The sequence below is a fragment of the Micromys minutus genome (genome assembly GCF_963924665.1).
Source record: "Micromys minutus genome assembly, chromosome: 9".
NCBI lineage: Eukaryota > Metazoa > Chordata > Mammalia > Rodentia > Muridae > Micromys > Micromys minutus.
The window spans coordinates 52,071,453-52,093,177 of record NC_137978.1 but is presented as its reverse complement, the minus strand read 5'-3'; the positions used below and the strand labels follow the sequence as shown (position 1 = coordinate 52,093,177).

At 50.5% G+C, this 21,725-nt stretch overlaps 1 protein-coding gene across 1 annotated transcript; it reads left to right on the top strand.

Annotated features, from left to right (window-relative positions):
• Positions 1-9,326: 9,326 nt before the first annotated feature.
• On the top strand, positions 9,327-10,172 carry UBXN10 (UBX domain protein 10; the record flags this gene model as incomplete). Its single annotated transcript, XM_080920712.1, has 1 exon — positions 9,327-10,172. The coding sequence occupies one exon, from the start codon at positions 9,327-9,329 to the stop codon at positions 10,170-10,172; it is 846 nt and encodes a 281-aa protein (XP_080776838.1).
• Between the last annotated feature and the right edge of the window lie 11,553 nt (positions 10,173-21,725).

Sequence of the window (21,725 nt, the reverse complement as noted above, 5' to 3'; positions counted from 1 at the left end):
CACTGACTGCTCTTCCAGAGGTCCTGGGTTCAATTCCCAGCAACCACATGGTGGCTCACAACCATCTGTAATGGGATCTGATGCCCTCTTCTGGTGTGTCTGAAGACGGCTACAATGTACTCACATACAGACATAAATAGATCTTTCATAAAAAGTTACAAAAACCTTTATAACAAGTCTTGAAGCACTAGAGCAGGGTAGGTATCAGTCCTCTGAGCTAATGTGCCTACTCGCATGTCAATAACCCTGCCATACCACCTGCCACGGTCCTCCTGGGTCACTCCTACTCCAATAAGGCCGCTCCAATGGTCATATGCTCACAGCCCACCTACCCCATGGCAGCGTCTTCCTTCCTCCTGTCTCTCATCATGGTCCCTGCCTGAGACCCCACGCCTGAGAACCTTCACTGTGCCCCTCTTCTGCCCAGCCCAGGCTGGAGGCATCTTTATTAATCAACCAGGGATAGCTTGGGGGGCAAGGTTTACGCAACAAACGCCGACGTCCGTGAGACTCTCCTCAACGGGGGCAGTCAGATCTTGGGGGTACAGAATTTATCATTTGAAAACATAACAGTACCAGACCAGCCCTCCTACAAAACAGGCCTTCAGATGCCCCCAGCACAAGGGTTTAGTGACGTCTGAATATGACACCCTTTCCTGTCACCTTGACCCGGATGTCAACGTAAGAAGGGCTTGATTGTTTGAAAATAGTGAGGGCTGTGGGAATCTTTCTCTGGGAACAGTCACTGCCTGTGATTCTTCTCTTTGGAGGACTCAGCGGACCCTGTGATCCCAGGTTTTAATGGCCTATATGGTGTCCGTCATGGGAGTACGGTTCAGGAAAGCTGGGGTTGTCAGTGTTCTCTGCCATTTTCAGGGTTTCTCCTTTGATCTCCTGGTACCAGAGTTACAGACTCAGACCCGCTAAAGCTTGGTTTCTGCTGCTGGCACTCGGGAACAAGCCCCGTGAACAATGCCAACCATCAACAGCGTCACAGTCATTATATCTCGAGACTCTCACATCAGCTTTAGAGTTTCTATTTCCACCTAAGAGATGAGATCGGTCCGGGGATGTGGCCCAGCTGTCAGAGTGCTTACCTCATACCACAAAACTCTGGCCTCCGTCTAGTCATGGTGGCCTACGCCTATAACCCCAGCACTCGGGAGGTGGAAACAGGAGGATTACCATCCCTGGCTACCTAGCAAGTCTGAAAGATCCTGTCTCAAAAAAGAAAGAAAGAACAAAAGAAAGATGGATAAATGGCTGGAGAGAGATAACAGAGGCCCAGAAAGAATGAACAAATTCCTATAGATGCCAACGGCCATGGACTTGTGGAATGGACCAGCTGGAAAATGACAAAGACCCTTGGGGCTAAAACCAAACTCACACATAGACGTGACCTTCACATTAGAACTGTAATGAGTTGGGAAGACTATAAGGTACATTTCCCATGGGGCAATGGGGGAATGTGGGTGTCTGCACCTCCACGAACTGGCCCTACCATCAGCACACAGCTCACTTCCAGTCCAAGTGTTTGTCACCAGCCCCATGAGACATCAAGCTACATCTGACTGACAGTCACTGGTCCTGAAGAGGGCACAACAGCTCAGTGGAGCCCTGATAACTTGGCAGGTCCAAACCCTCAGATAGGTTTTCATTCTGTGGTCAACTTTCCAAGGAAAATGTCAAAATGGCAGACCTACGGCAAGATCTTTGGGGGAGCCCACCTGGTGTCCCAGCTGCTTTGCCTTCTTTGGTACAAGGCTGGTGCACACTGTCCTGGCCAATCATCATTTCAACAGCTGTACAAGCTCTTCTAATTAGGTTCTGTCTCCATGGGAACCTGACAAAACCAGGCCCAGGTTTGGGCTACAAAGAAAGGACTCACATCTTTTGAACCAGCAGGTGATGAGACTTTAGATACAAAGGGGCTGGGAGTGCGTTCCTGGTAATGAAATCCAACTGAAGTAGCTCTGTGTACTCAGCTAATGAGAAGATCCCGAGGAAGGTCCAAAGGAGGCTGCAGAGCTAACTACAGATAAACGGAGCCCAGACATGGACCAAGAGCCCCATGTGGGCCTTGACTTCTGTCAGCCACATTATACACAACTGCTGACTTAGGCTTTGTCCAAAGGCAGCAATGATGGGGAGTGATGAACTCTTGAGTCTGTGTCAAAGAGAGTTGGAACAGACCCAGTTTTTCCTGTCAGTGGACCGAAGCTTCAGGACCCGGAGCTTCCCATCTGTGGAGTGAAGCCAATGACCTTTGTACTCTGTAGCACCAGCAAGCTTCTAGATGATCCTGGTGTGAAAGCAATTGGTCATCATGGGGCCAAGGTGTGTGACAGTCTGATCTATTCCCTTTAACTGGGCAGGAAGCGTGGAGACACACTTGGATATGTTCCAGCGAGATGCAGGAAGCAATGAAACATTGGATCTCTTTGGTGGCTCTATTTTATTATCCAGAAACTTCTCTGTTGAGGGTCTCTCAGGAAGCTGATTTCTTAGAAGCTGAGGATAGCCATGCAGCCATTGGCCTTGTGACTAGATTATGCACGCTCATCTTAAATGCTACTTGTACTCTCAATCTAGGGGTCTAACAGGATCAGTGTCCACAGAGAAAAACACTGACTACAGACTGAAATCTACAAGTTACCAGTTCGGAAATAGGCCTACAGACTCTCTGGGAACAAGCTGAAAAAAAAAAAAAACCCAAAAGCAAAAACCCCAAACCTGGAGGGCTTGCCTTTAGCCAGCCCTGAGGGAGGCTATTTACATTCTAAACTAGCTAGCCTTGGAGTACTAACTAGTGGCTTGTGGGTCTTTCGTTAGAATCAATGTCACCAACAATTTTTCATCTGCTAGGCATCTGCCACAAGCAAGCTCTGTGAGGGCTAAGCGTGGGACTGAGGGAGGACAAGCAAGTTCCTGCCCTTAGGCAGTGTATCGCCACACTGAAGGAGAGCACCAGGGTAAGACAAGAACAAAGTACTCCCCTGTGCCAGGTGCCAGGCCAAGGTCATTAATGGATTACCTCATTTCTTCTCAGAGCAACCAGTCTAAAATGCCCATTCCATAGATGCCCAAATGGGTCTAGGAAAGAAGTTAAGGGCATGGCCAACCCGTCCCATGGGAAAGTGCTGGAGCAAGGATTCAGACAGCTGCATCCACTCTGGAGGCCACACCCACAAGTCCAATGGCCAGCATAGCACAGCAGGCAGAACCAGATGAACTGCCACTTGGGAATCGGAGAGTGGGGGTGGTACACAGTGGGCTGTCGGAGGTGACCTGGGAAAGGTACATGGTGCCATCTTGGGCATGTTATCACAGACCAGAGAGACCACTGGGAGGGATTAGTGGGACAGGGTTGTTCAGGAAAAGCCTTTGCAGAACAGATGACTTTTAAGAAGGAACCTGAAGGATCAAGCAGTTTAGCTTCACCTTGGAGACAGAGACAGAGGCAGGACAATGGAATGAAACCACCAAAGGCCCATTTGAGGAACAAGCTGGCTAGAGCCCAGGAGAGAGCCGGGGGTGTGGGGCAGTTGACAAGCAGTCAGGAGAGTAGCCGCCAGCCATCTCCCGAGAATCTGGTGAGTGTGTGTGTGTGCATGTTCAGGCACCAGAGGGGACATTCTTTGAAGCTACTTTCTGTGGTGCAGGTCAGGAGAGAAAGGCAGGGACTAGCTGGCTGCCTCTTCTTCCCCACGGGGCTGCATCCCACCACGCCAGAGAACAAGGACTCAAATGCTGCTGAACACGAAATGGACCCCAGTCAGAAGCAGCATTCGGCCATGTTCCAGCGAGGGCACACACACCACTCTTCGCACGCAGTCGGGGAGCAGGGATCGAAACCGGTTCGACTCTCAAAGGACCGCCTAATTCTTAGGTGATGTTAAAATAGCTGAGGAAGGATCTACTTTAATCTTTCCTGAGTGGGCGCAGAAGGGCTGAAGAGCACTGTCGCCTGGAGACTTCTGACAGAATCATTAACAAGATGTAAGCCGGCAACTCCGAGACGCAAAACAACCAGCTTCTGAAGGGACCAGCTGTACCTTCTTGGAGCCAGAGACACCTCCTTGACCTCCAGAGACAGAATTCCCAGAAAGGAGGCCAGCCTAGCCCAGACTCCCATCCAAGGCCAGGTGCTCTCCCAGGGTCAGCAGCTTCCTCTCTGAGACCGGCTAACAGCCCATGACTGAAATGCACTCCTCCAAACCAGCTGCGAAGGAATGAGCTATTGCTACCAATCACAGCGCATGAGATCACATCCGGCCAGCCCTCCTACCCTTGCCTCGAATTACACTGAAAACGGTACTGTTTATAACTACCCATGAGCAATGCATCTTTCTGACTCAACTGTAAATGTGCTGACAAGGTCTTAAGAGTTGTGCCCATATCAAAATCCTATCCCTGCACACATGGGACAAAGCAGGTAACAGATATGTGGCCAGAATGTTAGGTAAGGGATCTGTGGTTCTTAATCGTTTATTAGTGACTTCTACAGGTTCAATCACTAATTTACTCTAAGGATCTGTCTAGAGCAGAGTCCAACAGGCTCCTTTTAAAGCACTCTGTGTTTTCTGAGACAGGGTCTCCCTATGTAGTCATGACTGTCCTTGAACTTGCTCTGTACACCAGGCTGGCCTTGAATTCAGAGATCCGCCTAATTTTTTCTCCCACCAGCCAGCTTTAAAGTTCTCTTAATACCAGTTTGGAAGGAAGACTTTATTAGATGGGAACAAAGAGAGGGAACGGAATTAATGGTGCTGAGTCTAGGGAGGCTGTGTGTGTGTGTGTGTGTGTGTGTGTGTGTGTGTGTGTGGCCATGGTTGGGAAGCACCACAAAGGCAGCTAAGAGGAACAGGATCAGAAGACAACCTCTTTCCATTCCAACAAACCAGAGGTAAGAGAGCAAGGGTGCAGTGTCTGGGAGCTCGCTGGTCTGACAGCAGACAACCAAGAAGGTTCACATTTACTGGCTTCAATTTTCCTCTTCAGAGGGCAGGAGACTGTCATCCCACAGTGAGGAAGGAAGACAGCACGTGGGAGGGTTTTTGGAGAACAGATAGGATTGGAAATAGCCATTGGGGAGAGAGAGAGAGAGAGCCCGAAACACAAGGCTGGCCAGGGAGGGCTAAGGGTCTCACACCCGAGACCATCCATGTGTGTGACATGTCATAACTTGGTGTGGGTGGACAGATTCCAGCTAAGGCTCTTTCACAAGGATGGGATGATGACAGCAGGACTCTTACCAACAGGATGGCTGAGGTAGTGGACCATAGCTTCTGAGAAAGCAGTTAGGCTGCGGGCCTCCGAATCTCAGTACTGTTAACAATCGCGGTAAAGTGTCTGGAGTTGCTGACTGTATATAGTTAGACCCTTAAGGAGGAAATAGGAGATAGAGGTGGTGATCACAAGACTGGCAGCCTCGGAGTGGGAACCCCCATGACAAGATACCCTAAAACATTAAAAGAAAATCACCACTCAGATTCTAAGGGTCTCAGGAATGAGCTACACAACCCTGTTTTAAAATGAGGTCACCGACAAAGTCAGGCCAAGGATAGACAGCTATTTGATCCAGGACAGGGTTCCCTTTCCCCTGAACGCACACTCCGGGGGAGACACAGAGTCGGGCCAGGTCAGGAAGAAGAGTTCCGGTGGCAAGGGCCCAGGCCCAGGGCCCTGTGGCCTCCATGGGGCAGGGCCACACAAAGGTCCTGAGCCTGAAATCCGTGAACCTTGAGCTGCAGCCCTCTCTGCCCACCCGCCCTTGATGCCCAAGCTAGTTCAATTCAGCTGGCGGTCGGTCCAGGTCAGGCAGGTTCCGGTCCCACCGGAAGCACGTGGCCCCCCACCCCTTAGCGGTTGCCAGGGAGACGGGGCTGTTTACCAGCTGGTCGCAGCCAGGCACAGGAGGCGGATGGAGCTGAGCTGCGAGGTGAGAGGCCCGCTGTGGGTCCCCAGAAACTGAGAGCCAGGCCCTTTGAGCGGTTTTCCCCAGGGACAGAGCTAACCTGGCTGGAGCCCGAGTCTGCAGCAGCCAAGGGGTCTCCTGGGAGAGGCGTCTACAAGCCAGTCCCTGGACTCAGATCCAAAGAGAGAAAGGGGAGCCCAGGTCCTGTGCAGAGGCAGGAGCTGCAGGGAGCCTCCCACACCTCTGTGCCCTTTACCCAGGTCTGCATTCACGTTCCAGCCTTTTTTTGCCATAAGCTTTGTTTCCAGGCCTGCCAGACCGCGGAAATAATAGAGGCCTCTCCCCAACCCCCTCACCCGCCCTTCTATCCTGGAATCAACCCCGGTTCTCTTCGCAAAGCTTCGCTCTCTTGGTGGCTTGTGGTTTCCCACATTCTAACCTCTGGTTTGGGGTAGCGCTGCGAATGGTTTCAAACTTCTCTCTTTCCAACCCCCGGGTTGGTTCCTTTACAGAGTTTAATTTTGTAAGCCAGCCTGGGGACTATGGGGTGGCGGCAGTGGGTGGTAGTATCTGATAAACAATTTTAAAAGATCAATGCACGTGTACGTGTCCCAGTATATGCCCGCAGATGGTTCGTAGGAGGTTGTGTTTTACTGCTTTCCCTGTAGGTTTAGATTTGGACTGTGAAGAACCGAGGTCTGACCCCGTGGTGACTTGTGGGCACCGGAAAACAACGGGAATCTTGAATCTTGATTTCATTTCTCTCCAAAGTCCCTTCCTTTCCTGTTCGTGTGGTGATAATCCTAAAGAATGGACACCTGCCCTGCTGGCGACATCTTGGAAAAGGTGGCCAGTGTTTTGTTTCCTGCTTCCTAGCAGGCGTCTGCCTCCTAGCTATTGTGTTTAAGTAAACAGGCCACTTGCCTCTTCTGCTGGCAGCCGGGAGGGATGGATGCCTGTGCCTAGATGTTGTCAAATCACTTTGTGGTTGAGTGTCTGCCAGGCCCTAGAGGTGGTGAAATGAGCCAGGCAGGGATTATGCTGTCTCGGGAGCCTGGACTGAGGGCAAAGGCAGAGAGTTTAGGATCCAGGGTGTGTCGATGAAGGCACGGATGCAGTTCTCCAAACACCTGTTTTCCTTGCAGCATCCGGCCCTTGTTCTGGGTGGGGGTGGGAACTGGTGTTGCCTCCATGTAACAGATGGTCTCCGTGCTGGGGAGGAGGCGGCGGGTTATAAAAGCAGGTTGGGTGTAACGGCTTTACCTGAAGGAGGTGTTAGTCTCTAAATAGCCATGAGTGGGCTTATGTGAATTAGTCATAATTGAGGTTTTTTTTTTTTTCTCTTGAGATAGCTTGCAGTCATGTTATCTTATGACCAGGGTGGCTTGAATATGACACCCCCTGAACACGGCTAATTATACAGAGTACCAAAAGGTGTAGCAACTACACGCACACACTCAAGTTGGACTGTTAAAAATAACCCGGCAGAGTGCTCGGGAGAACACATGACTTTTCTCATCAAAGTTGTTAGGGAGAGGTTTCTAAGTTACCAAACTTCCTGACAGCCAAACCTTCCCCAGGCATGTGTGGGTGTTGGAAGCCAAGCCTGTGATAATTCTGTAGAAGCTGTGGCAAATTAATAGCCATTCCCAAGTGAGAAGGATGGAAGCTTAGCTAGATGCTTCTCTTCGCCTCAGCTGGACAGCTGTGGCTTTCTCCTGCCACGCTGAATGAGAAACTCATAGGGGAGAAAGAAAATATTCTTTATAATTGACCAGAAAATAAAGGAACACGGAAATGGGCAGGCAATTCTGGCATCAAAACTTCTTGCTCAGGACATGGTTTCTGAACTGTCTGCAGCCAGATTGGGCCTGGAGAACAGAGGGAGAGAGTGGAGGAAGGTTTGGGTTGTGTATAGAAAAGGGCAGCCACGGAGCCTTTTCACCTGTGAATGGGGCTCAGGTGACGAACTGCTCAGTGAGTATAGCACTTGCCCAAGGACCAGACTTTGGATCCCCAAGTCCCTGTAAATGCCCGGTGAGTGTGTCGAGTCACCTCTAATTCCAGCCCCAGAAGGCAAAGACAGGATCCCCATAGTAATCTAGCAAGACTAGCCATATGGATGAGCTCTGGGTTTGATTGAGAGGTCCTGCCTCAATGAATAAGGCATGAGAGCCAGGAGGATGATTTCCACTGACATCAACCTTGGCTCTCCACCTGTGCACAGGTACCTTGCCTACACACGTGCCCACAAGCATGCAAAATACACAGACACACGGGACACACAGATAAAGAGAACTAAAACATGAAAAAGGAGGGGAACCCGGTCGGAGATTTTGATAGCAGGCTGCCCTGGATTCACAGAAGTAGTATGTTTTGGTTCCCTGTGGTTTGGCTCCTGGTGGTCTAGTACAGAAAAACTATCCTTACGTGTGCAAGGATAGTTATGAATGCGGCCTGTATGCCTATGGATGGTGCCATATTGCAGTGTCCAAAGCTGCTAACTCCCGTCGAAGAGCAGCAGGTGTACCGTACTGTCCTAGAATAACAGAAGCACACAAGGCGGGCCTATAACCAACCCGAAGTCACACCCACCCACTTGATCCCTCCCAGGACTGTCCTGCAGAGGCAGAGCTGCCTGGTGTCTGTGGGCAGTACAGACCGAGAAGTCAAAATAGATGCTCTCTAGGTCTTCATATGGAGGCTTGAGGACCCCTTGTCTGGAACCTGAGCAACCCCTGTGAGTTCCAGCAGGTGACCAGAACAGTCCCCTGGGGAGCCATGTTCCATGTGACCTGTGTGTAAGGGCAAAGTGTAGGCAGCCAGGGAAGGAGGGCTAAGGAAGGCCTATGGCAGGGGGTGGGGGAAGAGGGTGTATAGAAATCCCAGAGGGTGGCATGTCTGTAGAGAATGGACACTTTTCTGAGTTGCATGCAATCAGATTTTAGCAGAGCACAGTGTATTCTCTTGACTGTGTGACCACTCTGGTGACGTCCCAGCACAGAATCCATGGAGAAGGCTGTCTGACCCTGACTCTTGCTTGTCACACGGCCCATTCCGTCTCAGACCGGTCTTTGTGCTCGAAGGCCCTTCTCCACCGGAGTAAGCATTGGCCTTTCTGCAACACTCCTCTTCTAAATATTACTTACTATTGCTTGAAAATGTCTGCAGATGTGTGGCTTTCACCAAGGACTTTGGATCACTGATGTGTGTTCCAAGTGCCCATAATGAATGAGTTACGGCTGCTCCCCCATGTCAGAAAACCAGAGATGTGTCCCACACTCTGGTCCAGGAGTGCTTACCCTCCCAGGGAGCAGTAAACGACAGAAGAGTGAACCCCAGTGTCTCAGGAAACTTAACCCATGGCCTTCTCTGTTTCTGCTTGCTTTCTTAGGGGTCCTGAGAAGCAATGGCCATAGACACCCCTGTGAACTTCGCACCACCTAAACGCAGCACCGTGGTCAGCGCCGCAGCCAACCGCCTCACCTGGCAGCTCAGCTCACTCGGGATGCACGTCATCAGACCCAAATCTGCCAAGGGCCGGAAGCGGCCGAATCTGCACAGACCACAAGGCATGGGAGATGGCTCCCCTGGTGCACTATCCTCTTCACCTCCACCACGTTCCTCTGGGTCGCCAAGCAACCAGAAACCAGGAGTCTGTGCAACTGCCTCTCCATCTCAGGGAGCTACTGATGAGATGCTGGAGCTGCTGCCGCAGGCACCCATAGGGACCGCTTCAACTCTCAATAGGTACCCAGTCCTCCCATCCATCAACAGAAGGAGCTTGGAGGATGGGGCCGTTGACACTGTGGCCAGCAAGACCAGTTCTCTGCAGCTGAGCAGTGTCCAGGCGCTTTACCAAGAGGAGGCCTGCGCCGCTGTCAAGGCAAGCCAGGAAGACTCCAGAACGCAAGTCTGTGCCCTAGAGAAGAAATTCATCATCCGCAAAAGACAGAGTTCCTCCAGGGCCTCAAACATGGAGGAGCCATCGGATGAAGAGCCGAGGCTGCTGCTGGCTGTCAGGTCACCCTCAGGCCAAAGGTTCGTGCGCTACTTCAGACCCAGTGACGACCTACAGACTGTCCTCAAGGTGGCAGAGCAGAAAAACAAAGCCACCTACCAACGCTGCATCGTCGAAACAATGGAGGTGCCCAGGAAACGTTTCTCTGACCTCACCAAGTCACTGCAGGAGTGTGGCATTCTCCATAAAACCGTACTGGGCATCTTCCAGGAGGAGGGGGAGGGGTGTCCCTGAGCCCTCTGCACCAGGCTGGGGCCCCACACCAGCCCAGTGCAGCGAAGACCCAAGGGCCATGTCTGTATACCATGTTTGTGGAGGCACGGACGAGTCTACACACGGGAAGAGCCCTCTGGAAAACTCCCTTGTGGCCCCACATCCTTCCCTGCAGCCACGGGGAAGTTCTATGGCCGTCCCTAGACTGTGGCTGCAGCCAGGGTTTCTCCTTTCCCCTGCTGGCTCCTTCCAGAAGCTACTGTCAGTGCAGCGACCTCTGGATCTCTCAAAGCTAGTGCTTTGCCTTTCCATATTTGACACCAGATTAAACTCTTCCCAGAGAGGATGCTAGACTAGTAAATAACCAGGATTAAGGAATCACGGCACCAACGTTGGTATTTCTTGCAATACTGTGAGAGACTGGCGTTTGGGCACAGCCTTTCTCCCAAGCTGTACCAGCAGAGACCCAGGAGGATCCCTGTTGGTCTGAGGTGGCAGCAAAAGGAAGCACTATCTCCTGTCGAGCATTCCCCAGCACACATCTCTGAAATGTCCTAGAGCTAGTCCGTGTAAATCTCCTCTACAGCCACGGACAAGCCTGGGCTACTTTTGAGTGGACTGACGGTTGGAGCTTCTTGGTAGCTCCTGTCTATGTGCAAAAACGGAAGTAAAGTATGCACTAGCCTGTTTCTGAGATGCATGCAGCTACGAGTCTGTACGAGTTTCATCCCCCAGCCTCAGCGTCTCACTCACCCTTGTTAAACATGGAAGGTCAGTGCCCCAAAGTGGGCTCTGGTGTCAAGTCCTTCGTAGGAGGTGGCTCAGTGGGGTTTCTTTCCTCTGCCCCCGTTGAGCCCATGCCTGCACTGTAGAGTCTTGTTTTTCTGGGGATACGGATCATTTGCCAAAGCTCTCTTGCGTGTCAGGTTCAGCCAGACACCCACAAGTCATCTGCATCCCTTGACGGCCAAACCCCCATTTGGAGCGAGGAACACTGAGACCTTCTGGGCACTCTGTGCCCCTGGGAGCCTAAGCACCACATGTCCTGGGTACTGACTGGTACATGCCCCCACACCCTTCGTTCACAGACAAGGCAGGGTTTAGGAGTGTTGGAGCATCTCAACATGTCACTACCTCAGCAACGGGCATCTCGTGCATGGGACAACACCAGCAGTTACAGGTGTTCCTTCTAGCACATTCTCCCTTGGTGACAGCAATGATTACTCTGAACAGAGTCATCCTGTCCCAGACACCTCCCACACCACACAGATCACTCTGGACTCGGATATTCCTGAACATTTGCAAGATTTGCCATTCTGCCTAGGTTAGTGGCTCCTTTGACAGGAAAGGTCAGCTGGGATTTGACTTTGTTATGGGCAGGCCCTTGCAGCTGGCCGCCTCATCTACTCAGTGACCATGGTAGAAGGGAACTGGCGGCTTGAGCTCGGCCCCCAATACAGGCATCCCACTTACTCCCAAGTGTACAATTCTGCCCCCGATCTAGGAGCCTATAAAAAATTACACCCACTCTATGGTAAGAACAAAATCCCACCCACCCACAGCTTGGTGATTCGAAGCTTTAGAATGCTCCAGTGAGAAATAGAGCATGCTTAGTGGAGTGAGAAACTCCTGGATTTAGGGGTTTGCTGCTGCTCTTTGGCTTAGAATTTGGGGGTGGTGGGGGAAAAAGGGGAGAAGTACAAAGCATAAGAATATTTTAGGATCTTTGAGGAGACATGATTAAAGTTAGATTTGACCATCACAATAACCTCTCATTTTTTTCTTCTTGGACGAAAGAATAATACGAACGATAAAAGCTGATTTGTGTGAAATGATGTGCGGAGGTGTACATCTCATGGGTTAGCCTAAGACTTGAGCCACCAGACAAGAGTACACAGAGTGACACATGAATCTCATCTTCGGGTGTCTCTCACGGGGAAAGCCTGCAGGCCATCACAGCCAAGGCTACACACACACACACACACACACACACACACACACACACACACTCAGAAGCCCACCATGGAAGCTTCCTCAGAAGTACCTTTGCTTCTGACCTAGTGTGTAGCTGAGGAAAAGCCCCCTCCAACTCTCCTGTGACATCAGGGATGCTCTGGTCTAATTGGACCTGACCGGTTGCACATTTATCTCGGTGGCCTTTGGTTGGCCATCTTCACTCTTTGTGGTCACAGATTGTTTGTTGAACCAATAGTCATCTGAGGGTTCTTCCCTAGGACAACACAGTGGTCAGCATGAGCAACACCATGTGGTATCTTGAATGTGTGGCCAAAGGGAGAGGCACTATTAGGAGGTGTGGCCTTGTTGGAGGAAGAGTGTCGCTGTGTAGGTGGGCTTTGAGGCTTTCTATATTCAGGCCTCCACCCAGTGTGGAAGAGACCCTCCTCTTGGCTGCCTGCAGAAGACAGTCTCCTCTGGCTGCCGTCAGATCCAGATGTAGAACCCTCAGCTCTTCCAGCACCACATCTGCCTGCATGCTGCCATGCTTCCTGCTATGATGATAATGGACTGAACCTCTGATTCTGTAAGCCGGCCCCAATCATAAGAGTAGTTGACTTGGTCACGGTGTCTCTTCACAACAATAGAACCCTAACCAAGAACCCCAAGAGACTGTGAGCAAGAGAATACAAACCCACAACTGAGCACTCCTGAGGTCTTTCAGTGGCTCAGCTGTATCTGTTACAGGCCCAGAGTAGGGGGAGGGGGTCACACTGTGCCCCTTGTGTCTCGGTCCTGTTCCCACCACTGCCAAACACATCACCTCCACCTTCCCAGTGGCGATGCTGGGAAGACTGCTCATCACGGACTTAGCAGAGGACAAGTGATCCCAGTGTATCTTCCAGCAAAGCCAATAACTACATCACCCTCGGCAGCAGCAAGAACAGCAGGAGAAGCAGGTGACTCATCACCTCGAATCCAAGAAAATAAAATGTATTAACAGATGGCAGGCAGCCCTGACACAGTCCTTACCCTGACTGCACCCGGGGATGTGGCCAACAGCCAGGCCAGGGTGGTGCTGTCAAAGAGACAGCCTGGGAACAAGACTGGGGGCCATTGCCAGTGACCCGAGGAGGGCAGATTCCCAGCCTCACACAAGCAGATGCAGGGAAACTAAGCTTTCATGTCTTAGCATCTTAAGTGGGTTTGTTTGTTCTTCGCTGTAAAGCAGGGATGAAAGAGCGTTCAGCTTCTTGGTGTTTGATGTATCTTTTGAAGGAGCCTTTCATGTGATGGGATCCATTTCTCTGCCTCCCAAGCAGACTCCTGGATGGGCTTCTGGTTTGATATTAGCTTGGAAGTGTTTTATCAAACATGGCTATCTGTTTTCTTCATCCACGGCCACACATCACAGTGGTGTAGTGACAGTAAAGCCTACGTTCTGACTTAATCACCACACCAAAATAGCCAAGTCACACCACAGGGGCTTAGACCCACTGTGGAGGCCCAGACAGTGGAAGTAGGGTGGACTTTCGCTGAGTCAGTTACGAACATGCAAGTCAGTAGTTCCCATTATAAAAATAAAATCAGATGTTTTTTTTTCTGTCCCCACTAGTGACGTGCCACTTTCCTGCTTAGGGATGTCCCTCCCAGCCCACTCACACGTCCTTTTATCTTCCTGTATGTTCCCTGAATAGTCAACACAGAAGAACAAACCAAGGTATTTCTGGACAGTTACATTCTATCCTAAAGGGCTGAACACCCCTTGTGACAAACACTGGTGGGTGAGATTCAGCTCCTGCTTATTCCGCCTGTTCTGACTGGAGGGGCTCTGTGGCTGGTGGCTGAGTGGACTAGAAAAGTGGGGTGAAAGATCAAACTCCCAGGAGTAAGGAGTAACTAGGCAAGGGATGGGGGTGGGTAGCCTAGGTGCCTGGAAGCTGGTCAGATCTAGGGTACCGGATCTCTTCACTTTGGAAAGAAAAGAAAAGGTATGGTTGATAAGCTTGGAGATCCTTGTGTTGGCCTGACCAACATTCCCAGTGTGCAGATCTTGTAAAGGCAACCAGGAGAGTGCTCAAACCCACAGCAGGCAGGGGGATAGACTGAGCATTTGCCGCACTCCTACGAAGGGAAGACACAGCGTGTGGAGAGAAACAAGGCTATTAACTACACTCGATGAGGAGAGATACACCTTTAAAGGCCCCGACTCCCTGGTTCGAGTTAATGCTAATCACCACCTCTCCCCAGGCATGTGATTCCTGACCAAGGTTGCTTTGGAAGACACCTGCTCCCTGGCTTCCTACCCCTTCCTCCCCCCTCACCATGTCCTCCACTTCCTGAAATGGATTTGGAATCTGAGTGTTCCCAAGAGGGTCTAGTGACCTAACAAGTCTCTCGTAACTTTCATGGATGTCCGTTGACAGAAGACATTGTCCACGATGTCTCATGAGCACTTCCCGAAGACAGCGTGGGTCTGTTTGAGCTCTTGCCTCCCGTTAGGAAGGACTTAACATCTGAGGAGAAACTTGAGGCCATGGCTGCAGCTCCCACCTCCCAGGAGGAAATCGTGGTCTGGAAACTGTTACCCATGTCCTGCCACTAAATCCAACCATGGGATGCTTTGAGGTCCACTTTGACCACACTTAAGTATCCCTCGGACCTGGATCTGGGCTCTGGAACTGTGAGGGATTTCCTGCACCCAGGCCTTTCCTGCACCCAGGTCTTTCCTGCACCCAGGTCTCGGCTTCTTCTTACTCTTTACTTCTTTTTACTTTTTCCTCTTAACAGTGTTCCCAACAGACCCCTCCCCCATGTATTCAAACCAATAACACACCAATTCAACAAATATATATTAAAACCCACATGCCAAGCACATTAGACCTGTCTGGCAACAGGACAGGCTCTAATCTCTATACTTAAGGAGTTGCATCTGGTAGAGGGGAAGAAGGAGGTGAGTGAAATCCATGATACATGAAGCAGAACAGCAGAAGAAAAAACAGAACAAGAGAAGGTTACAAAGAAAGGAAAAAATGGTAGATCCCAAGCCACGGACCTCTGGGAAGTGACCAGCTTCTGGGATACCAGTCAATTTATCTTCCTCCCTCCCTCTCTCTCTCTGTCTTCTGTCATTCCTTCCCCACTATCTCCCTCCCCCTTTTTGCAGGATCTCCTGTTAGTTCCAGTAGCTTTGAACTTGATACATACTGAAGAGTATCTTTGAACTTCTGATCCTTCTGTCTCTACTTCTCAAATGCTGGAGTTATAGGCACGTGTGTGTTACACACCTCTGCCTGCAGAGAATGCACTCTTTAGGACTAAAATGGAGGGTAGAGGGAGTTCAGCAGTTAAGAACACTGCTTCTCCTGGGCCTGGAGAGATGGCTCAGGAATACACACTGCTATTCCAGAGGATCAGGGTTCAATTCCCAGAATACACACAATGGCTCAGAATTGTAACTCCAGTTCCTCAGTTCTGGCCTCTGATGGCACCAGGCATATGTGGTGCACAGACACATCTGCAGGCAAAGCACCTATACACATAAATAAAATTTAATAATATAGAAGATTACCTCACTGTTAATCTTGAGGACCTGGGTTCAATGCCTAAAACCTACATGGCAACGTTTAAATGTCCATATCTCATTCCAGAGGATCCAAAGCCCTCTCTGACCTCCAGGGGCACTACACACAGACTGTGTACATACATACACACACACACACACACATACATGCAAGCAAAAAAACCATACACATAAAATTTGAATTTCACTGGGTGTGGGAGGCAGCAAGTGGGAGGCAGAAACAAGTAATCTGTGAGTTTGAGGCCAGCCTGGTCTACATCGTGAGTTCCAGGACAGCCAGGGCTGCATAGTGACACAACCTGTCTAGAGAACAAACAACAATAATGTTTGCTTTAAAAATTAAAACTAAAACGATTCCATCTGATGAATAAGATGCAAAGTAGGGGCAGCTGCTGAGAAAGGATTTTATGTTTTCTGTCTTTTTATATTTGTCTAATGCATTATACTTTGCAAAATATATATGGTGCTGAACTATATGAATACTGGTTCTTGTTTAATGGACGGATAATTGCCAGGACAGGACCTCGTTATGTTGCTTAGGCTGGTCTTGAACTCTTGGACTCAGTTCCCAACTCAACATCTCCAGTACTGGGAATTCAGGCATGTGGCACCATGCTGGGCTTTGAGCCTGGGTTCTAATGAGTCAAATCTTGTATGTTTTCACTGCGCTAACAAGATGAGCAAGGGGACACAGCACAGGCACAGAACATGACGGTGAATCAGACTGGATCTGTTCTCCAGGAATTCCCAATCAAGTTGGGGAAAGCCCATGTGAAAGAGACGCTGGAGCATTTGCCAAGTATCCTCCGTCTCATTTGGTGAGAGTCAGAAACCAACTAAGCACTTGGTGGCAGGAAATATCCCTGAGCATTTGAAACAGACTCCAGAGGGAGTCTGTATGCTACCTTCACAGAGGGCAGAATAAAGCTGAGGTGGAGAGTCAGGCTACCAAACTGCTGGCTTCCAATGCTTTTCAGTCCGAATTTTTCAAGGGTGGGGAAGAGAGGTGAGAGGCAGGTTGAGGCAAAGGCCACCAAGGCGATGTCCTAAGACTTTCTTAAAAAGTCTCTAAGGGAAGCCAAGGGAAAACCAAAGGAGAGCAAGGTCAAGAATCTCTGGACAAGCTGAATCATTTCAAGTCTATGTCATGATTCATGACCCTAACTTATCAGATCAGACCAGTGACCTGCTTCCAGACCTCCCCAGGACATCCTGCCCTCGGGTCTTCTGTCAGGAAGTCACCACCATGCTCTGGCTGTGAAATGTCCTTCATGGGCTCATGTGTTTGAACACAAGGTCCTCAGCTGCTAGTGATGTTTGGAAAAGTTGTGGAAGAACCTTTTGGGAGAATTGGGTCACCGGGGATGAGTGTTGAAGCCTTAGAGCCCAACCCCACTTCCTTTTCACTCCCTGCTTCCTGAGTGCAGTCCCCACGTGATGACCCAGCCTCCCGTTCCCACCTTGCACGCCTTCCTGGCCTGTTGTCTGCCCAGCCATGATGCAGGGTAGTGCCCTGGAATTGTAAGTTCAAACACACCCTCCCTCCCTCCCTCCCTCGAGTTGCTTTTTGTTTGGTTAGTTGGTTGGTTTTATCAGCATGTTTTATCACAGTGAGATAGCCATCCTGTAGGCTCAACTTTAGCCTCCAGGGTGCTCTCTCTTCCCTGGGCTCCCCCAGTTTGTTATCTCTTCCAGTTAAAAAGAAAACACACTCATGGGGCTAGAGAGAAGGACCAACAGTTAAGAGCTCAAGCTGGCTTTTGTTCGTAGAGGACCTGGGTCTGATTTCCAGAACCCACATGGCAGATAGTAAGCATACGTAATTCCAATTCCAGGGCACCTAACACCTTCTTCGCCTTCCGAGGACACTGTATGCACACGGTCCACTTGTATACACGCAGGCAAGACACCCAAGTGCCTAAAATCGTCTTTTAAAGTTTCTTTTTTTCTGAAAAAAGGAAACATTCCTGTGTGGTACAGAAAGTCTGTCGAGTTGGGACCGGAAAGTCACGTGACGTACATCTGGGTGGGCGGGTCAACATTTCTCCAAGCCTCAGGATCATTCCTGCTCACAGAGCGAGGCGGCTGCTTCACCCGGGGCTTTGTGAGGAATCACACGAAGTCATTTATATGGAAGATGTTTTGACACCTGTAAGAAGAATGTACAAATGGTAATTTTTATTTTAGAAACCACCTTATATTGCCGTCATTTCTCGTTCACCTGTTCCCCCACGCACTTAATGAGCCAGAAACTGGCCCAAAATTGGAGACAGGCTCCTGCCCTCTAGGACCAGCCTGCCCACTCAGGGAGGATTGGGAAGACCGGAAGCTGCCACCTCTGACATGGATTAGTTTAACCATCCATTTTTCTTATTGATGCTTGTCCAGAAGCAAACAGTATCAGGCACACAGCAGACACCCAGGGGTGTCTGTGGGAAGAGTGGGTGCGTTGAAGGGTACGTAGATTCACAGATTCCAAGATGGGGAGGTCTGCAGTCTAACATGGAGGCTGACGTGTTTAGAGGTCATGGAGTGAGCCAGCCAGGGAAACAGTGACATCTGAGAACCAATGGCCTCCAGCTGGCCTCATCCCCAAGGCTGCAAGGTCTTTGAATGGCAGCCTGTGACAATGGCATCATTACATCTTTCCGGTGCCTTGCTCTGTCTCTGCACATGTCAGTGCCAGCCTCCCTGAAATGAAACCATCGAAAGAGCCCAGAACTTGGTATGAAAAACCAGCTCAGAATCACAGGCATCAAGCTAACGGGTTATTTGGGTCAGCCAAGCCCTTCAGGCAGGGCACGGTGATGCGCCCCACGGTGCTGCCATCCCCAAAGAGCTTGGCATGGTTGCAGAGCTTCCTGTGGTGAGCTGGCAGACACACACAGCTCAGCCCATCTGTCGTGATCCTTTTCTGCGTGCTTCGGAACAGGCCTCTCATTACCCTAATAAAGACAACACGGTCTTTGCAGCGAGAAGCCGGGCAGCGCGATCTGCTTTTCTGAGTGCTTTTATATTTTATGAAAGCAAGAACATGGACACAGGTGAGCCACGATCAGTAATGCAAGACTAATCCATGGCCCCTGGATGGGGCCCTTTTAAGGACCTCATCCCTGAACAAAACACTGAGACCCGGGTTCGGGGACTAGGGTTGTGGCAGAGTGGTAACCCAGCAGACAACTAGGGAATGTTTGATGGAGGTCCCTCTGGGGGCTCTCTCCATGAATCTATCCAAGAAGAGAAACAGAAACCTTGAGACTGAGATGAAGGCAGCATCTGTCAATCATGTGGGACCCTTTGGGTTCCCTGGTATCATAGATAGCGTAGCCCATCAGGGGCAGAGTCTTCATTTCCTGTAGCTAACTTTTTTTTTTTTTTTGGCTAAAGGCAAACACTGCTGTGGATCTGTAAGCATGAGTGGGCTTCCCTCCACAACGTCCAGCTCTGACCCCCCACCATTTTCCGTGGAGCTCTGCAACACGGCTTTCAGCCATGCCTAGATCTAGATATCTCTACGCTTTACACAGGGGGCTGGGCTGCTGGCACAGCTCACAGCTAAGCCTAACAGAGCCTTGGGAGAACCGCTGGCATCTGAGAACATGTCTTCCCTCATTTAATGCTTTGCCTACACTTTCAATGATGACGTGTCAGGATGGGGGAGGAGGGGTGCCCTGGGTGGGCGTCGAGGTCCCTGTGTAAGTCAGATGACATTGTCTCTGCCTGGGGGAGATGGCAGACCTGGGGAATGTTTAGTCGATATGATTCCTGCACCAGCGTGCCATACCCCCACCCCCACCCCCTCTTTACTGCTTCTGACCAGTGCTTCCACACCACCCCACCAACCTTGACTTGGATTATTTTTTGGTTATCGTCCTAAGTCATCTTACTTACACAAGTAGGCTCCAGGGACTCAAGCACACCCTAAGTGCATTTTGTGTGTGTGTGTGTGTGTTTTCCTTTGTGCGTGCGTGCCGGGGTGCACATGTGGAGACTGGAGGACAACCGTGGGTGTCTGTCCTTGATTTCTGCTTTGTTTGGCACAAGGTCTCTTGTGCCACGGTCTTTGCCCTAGAGTTGACCGGGGATCTGAGACTCTCCTGTCTTCATCTCCCACCTGGATACGGGAGTGCCAGGATTACGGACACACACACACTACTGCATCCGGCTTTATGTGAGTTCTGGGGATCCAAACTCAAACTCGTGCAGCAAACGCTCCCCTCACTGAGCAACCTCTCCAGTCCAACGCTGGTTTCTGATTGTAGGAAAAGATAACCTAAGAGGCACAGCACAGATGAGCAGCTGAGAGCCACTTGTTCGTTATGTGGCCTGAAGTTGGAGACCTGCATATCCTCTGGGTCCAGGCCCCCAAGGCTCAAACCCAGACTCCCCATCTAATGTCCCCACCTCTTGAGACCTTTTTGTCTCCCGCACTTTAAAAGGGGGGGTGATACCTCCCAGAGCTCGGGGAGCTAAGTGGATGAATATTCAGAGTTACAGAGAGTGGAAAATACCCACCTAGCACCATGGTCCCCTGTCGTGTCAACAACCCTGCAAGAGAGGATTTCAGTCCCCCCCCCCCCTTTTTAAATAGAGGTGTGCTTAAGACATGGTGAAAGGTAATCTTGGTCTAAGACTCCTGGGCCTGGTCAGTCACCCAGGTCTTGTCTACAACCAGCTCTGTAAGTCAAAACTCACGGGTATGTGGGGGGGGGGCAGTGAGCACCCTTCTTGGTCCCTCCTTCCCGGGATGGGTCACCCTAAAGCGCCACCTGGTGTTCTTCCCAATGCTATGCCAGCACTCACCAGCCTGACTGCATTCCAAGATTAAACATAGTAGAGATGTGTGTTGAGCAGCTGGGCTCCACCTCTGGTCCTCAGACAGGGAGTACATCTTTTATACACCTCACCATGTGCCATCTGAGGCTCAAGTCTGGAGTAGGCAGTGAGACAAGGAGAGAGGGAGGCTGTTGCTCCCATCCTGCATTGTAAGGAGATGCTCACGGACCTAGTGACCAACTGTGGGAATGGCTCCTTCTGTAGAACCTGGGGTAGATGCTTAGCTGGACTGAGGCAGGACCAGGATAAATAAGACTGACAAGTTTGAGGATCTAATAGGAATCCTGTAAAGAGAATCATATTTAATTTTCAGGGCATTTCCTGGAGGCAAACCTCACTTCCTTTCATAGACGAGAAATGGAGATCTACAGTGGCTTGGCGGAAGCCATGTGATCAGTAGCAGGGGTCTGGGATGCACATCCAATGCCTGATGCCGAGTCCTGGTCAGTGGCTCAGGATGCCTACAGTGGTGGAGAGCAAGGGGCCATTTTAGTTGTGACCAGAGGTTCAGCACTATCAGCCACCCATCTGGGTGAGGAAGATCCTGCAAGTGGCTCAGAACTCCGTGGCTCCCACCTCGAGCTGAGAGCCCTGCTAAAGGACTCAGTGGCCACTTCAACTCCAAGTCCTAATGTGCATCCATTTGGCTATTGCAGAAATAATGAGACAATTTAATGGTGTTTGCCACCTCCTAATCATCAATTATGCAATTTTCACGCCAAGGACGATTTCTGCACTAAGCCTTCACAATGAGTCTGGGACGTTGGGCTGGCACAGTCAGCACAGGACAAGTCACCCAACTGCCCAAGCTGCCCAAGCTACGGGTCTCAGCAGCACCTGCTATAGGTTGGCCCTGGGAGCAGGAGCTGGGCTTTGATTGACAGGGGGCAGTGCGACTTTCACCAGCCTGTGAAGATGGAGGCAAAGAAAAAGCTTAAAGGCCAGGGATTCCGGGTCTCCTCAGATTCTGGGTCCCCTCAGAGCTGGGAGCGGATGTGGCTACACAGGGATTTTATTTCTCAGACGGCAGGCAAAAAAGAAACCACAAATTTAAAACCCAACTGCAGCTTTCATTTGTGTTTGTCAAGTGTGACCTTCAGAAAACCGGGGTAGGGGTTCATGCCTTTAATCCCAGCACTGGAGAAAAAAAGGCAGGTGGGTCTCTGTGAGTTCGAGTCCAGCCTGATCTACATAGTGAG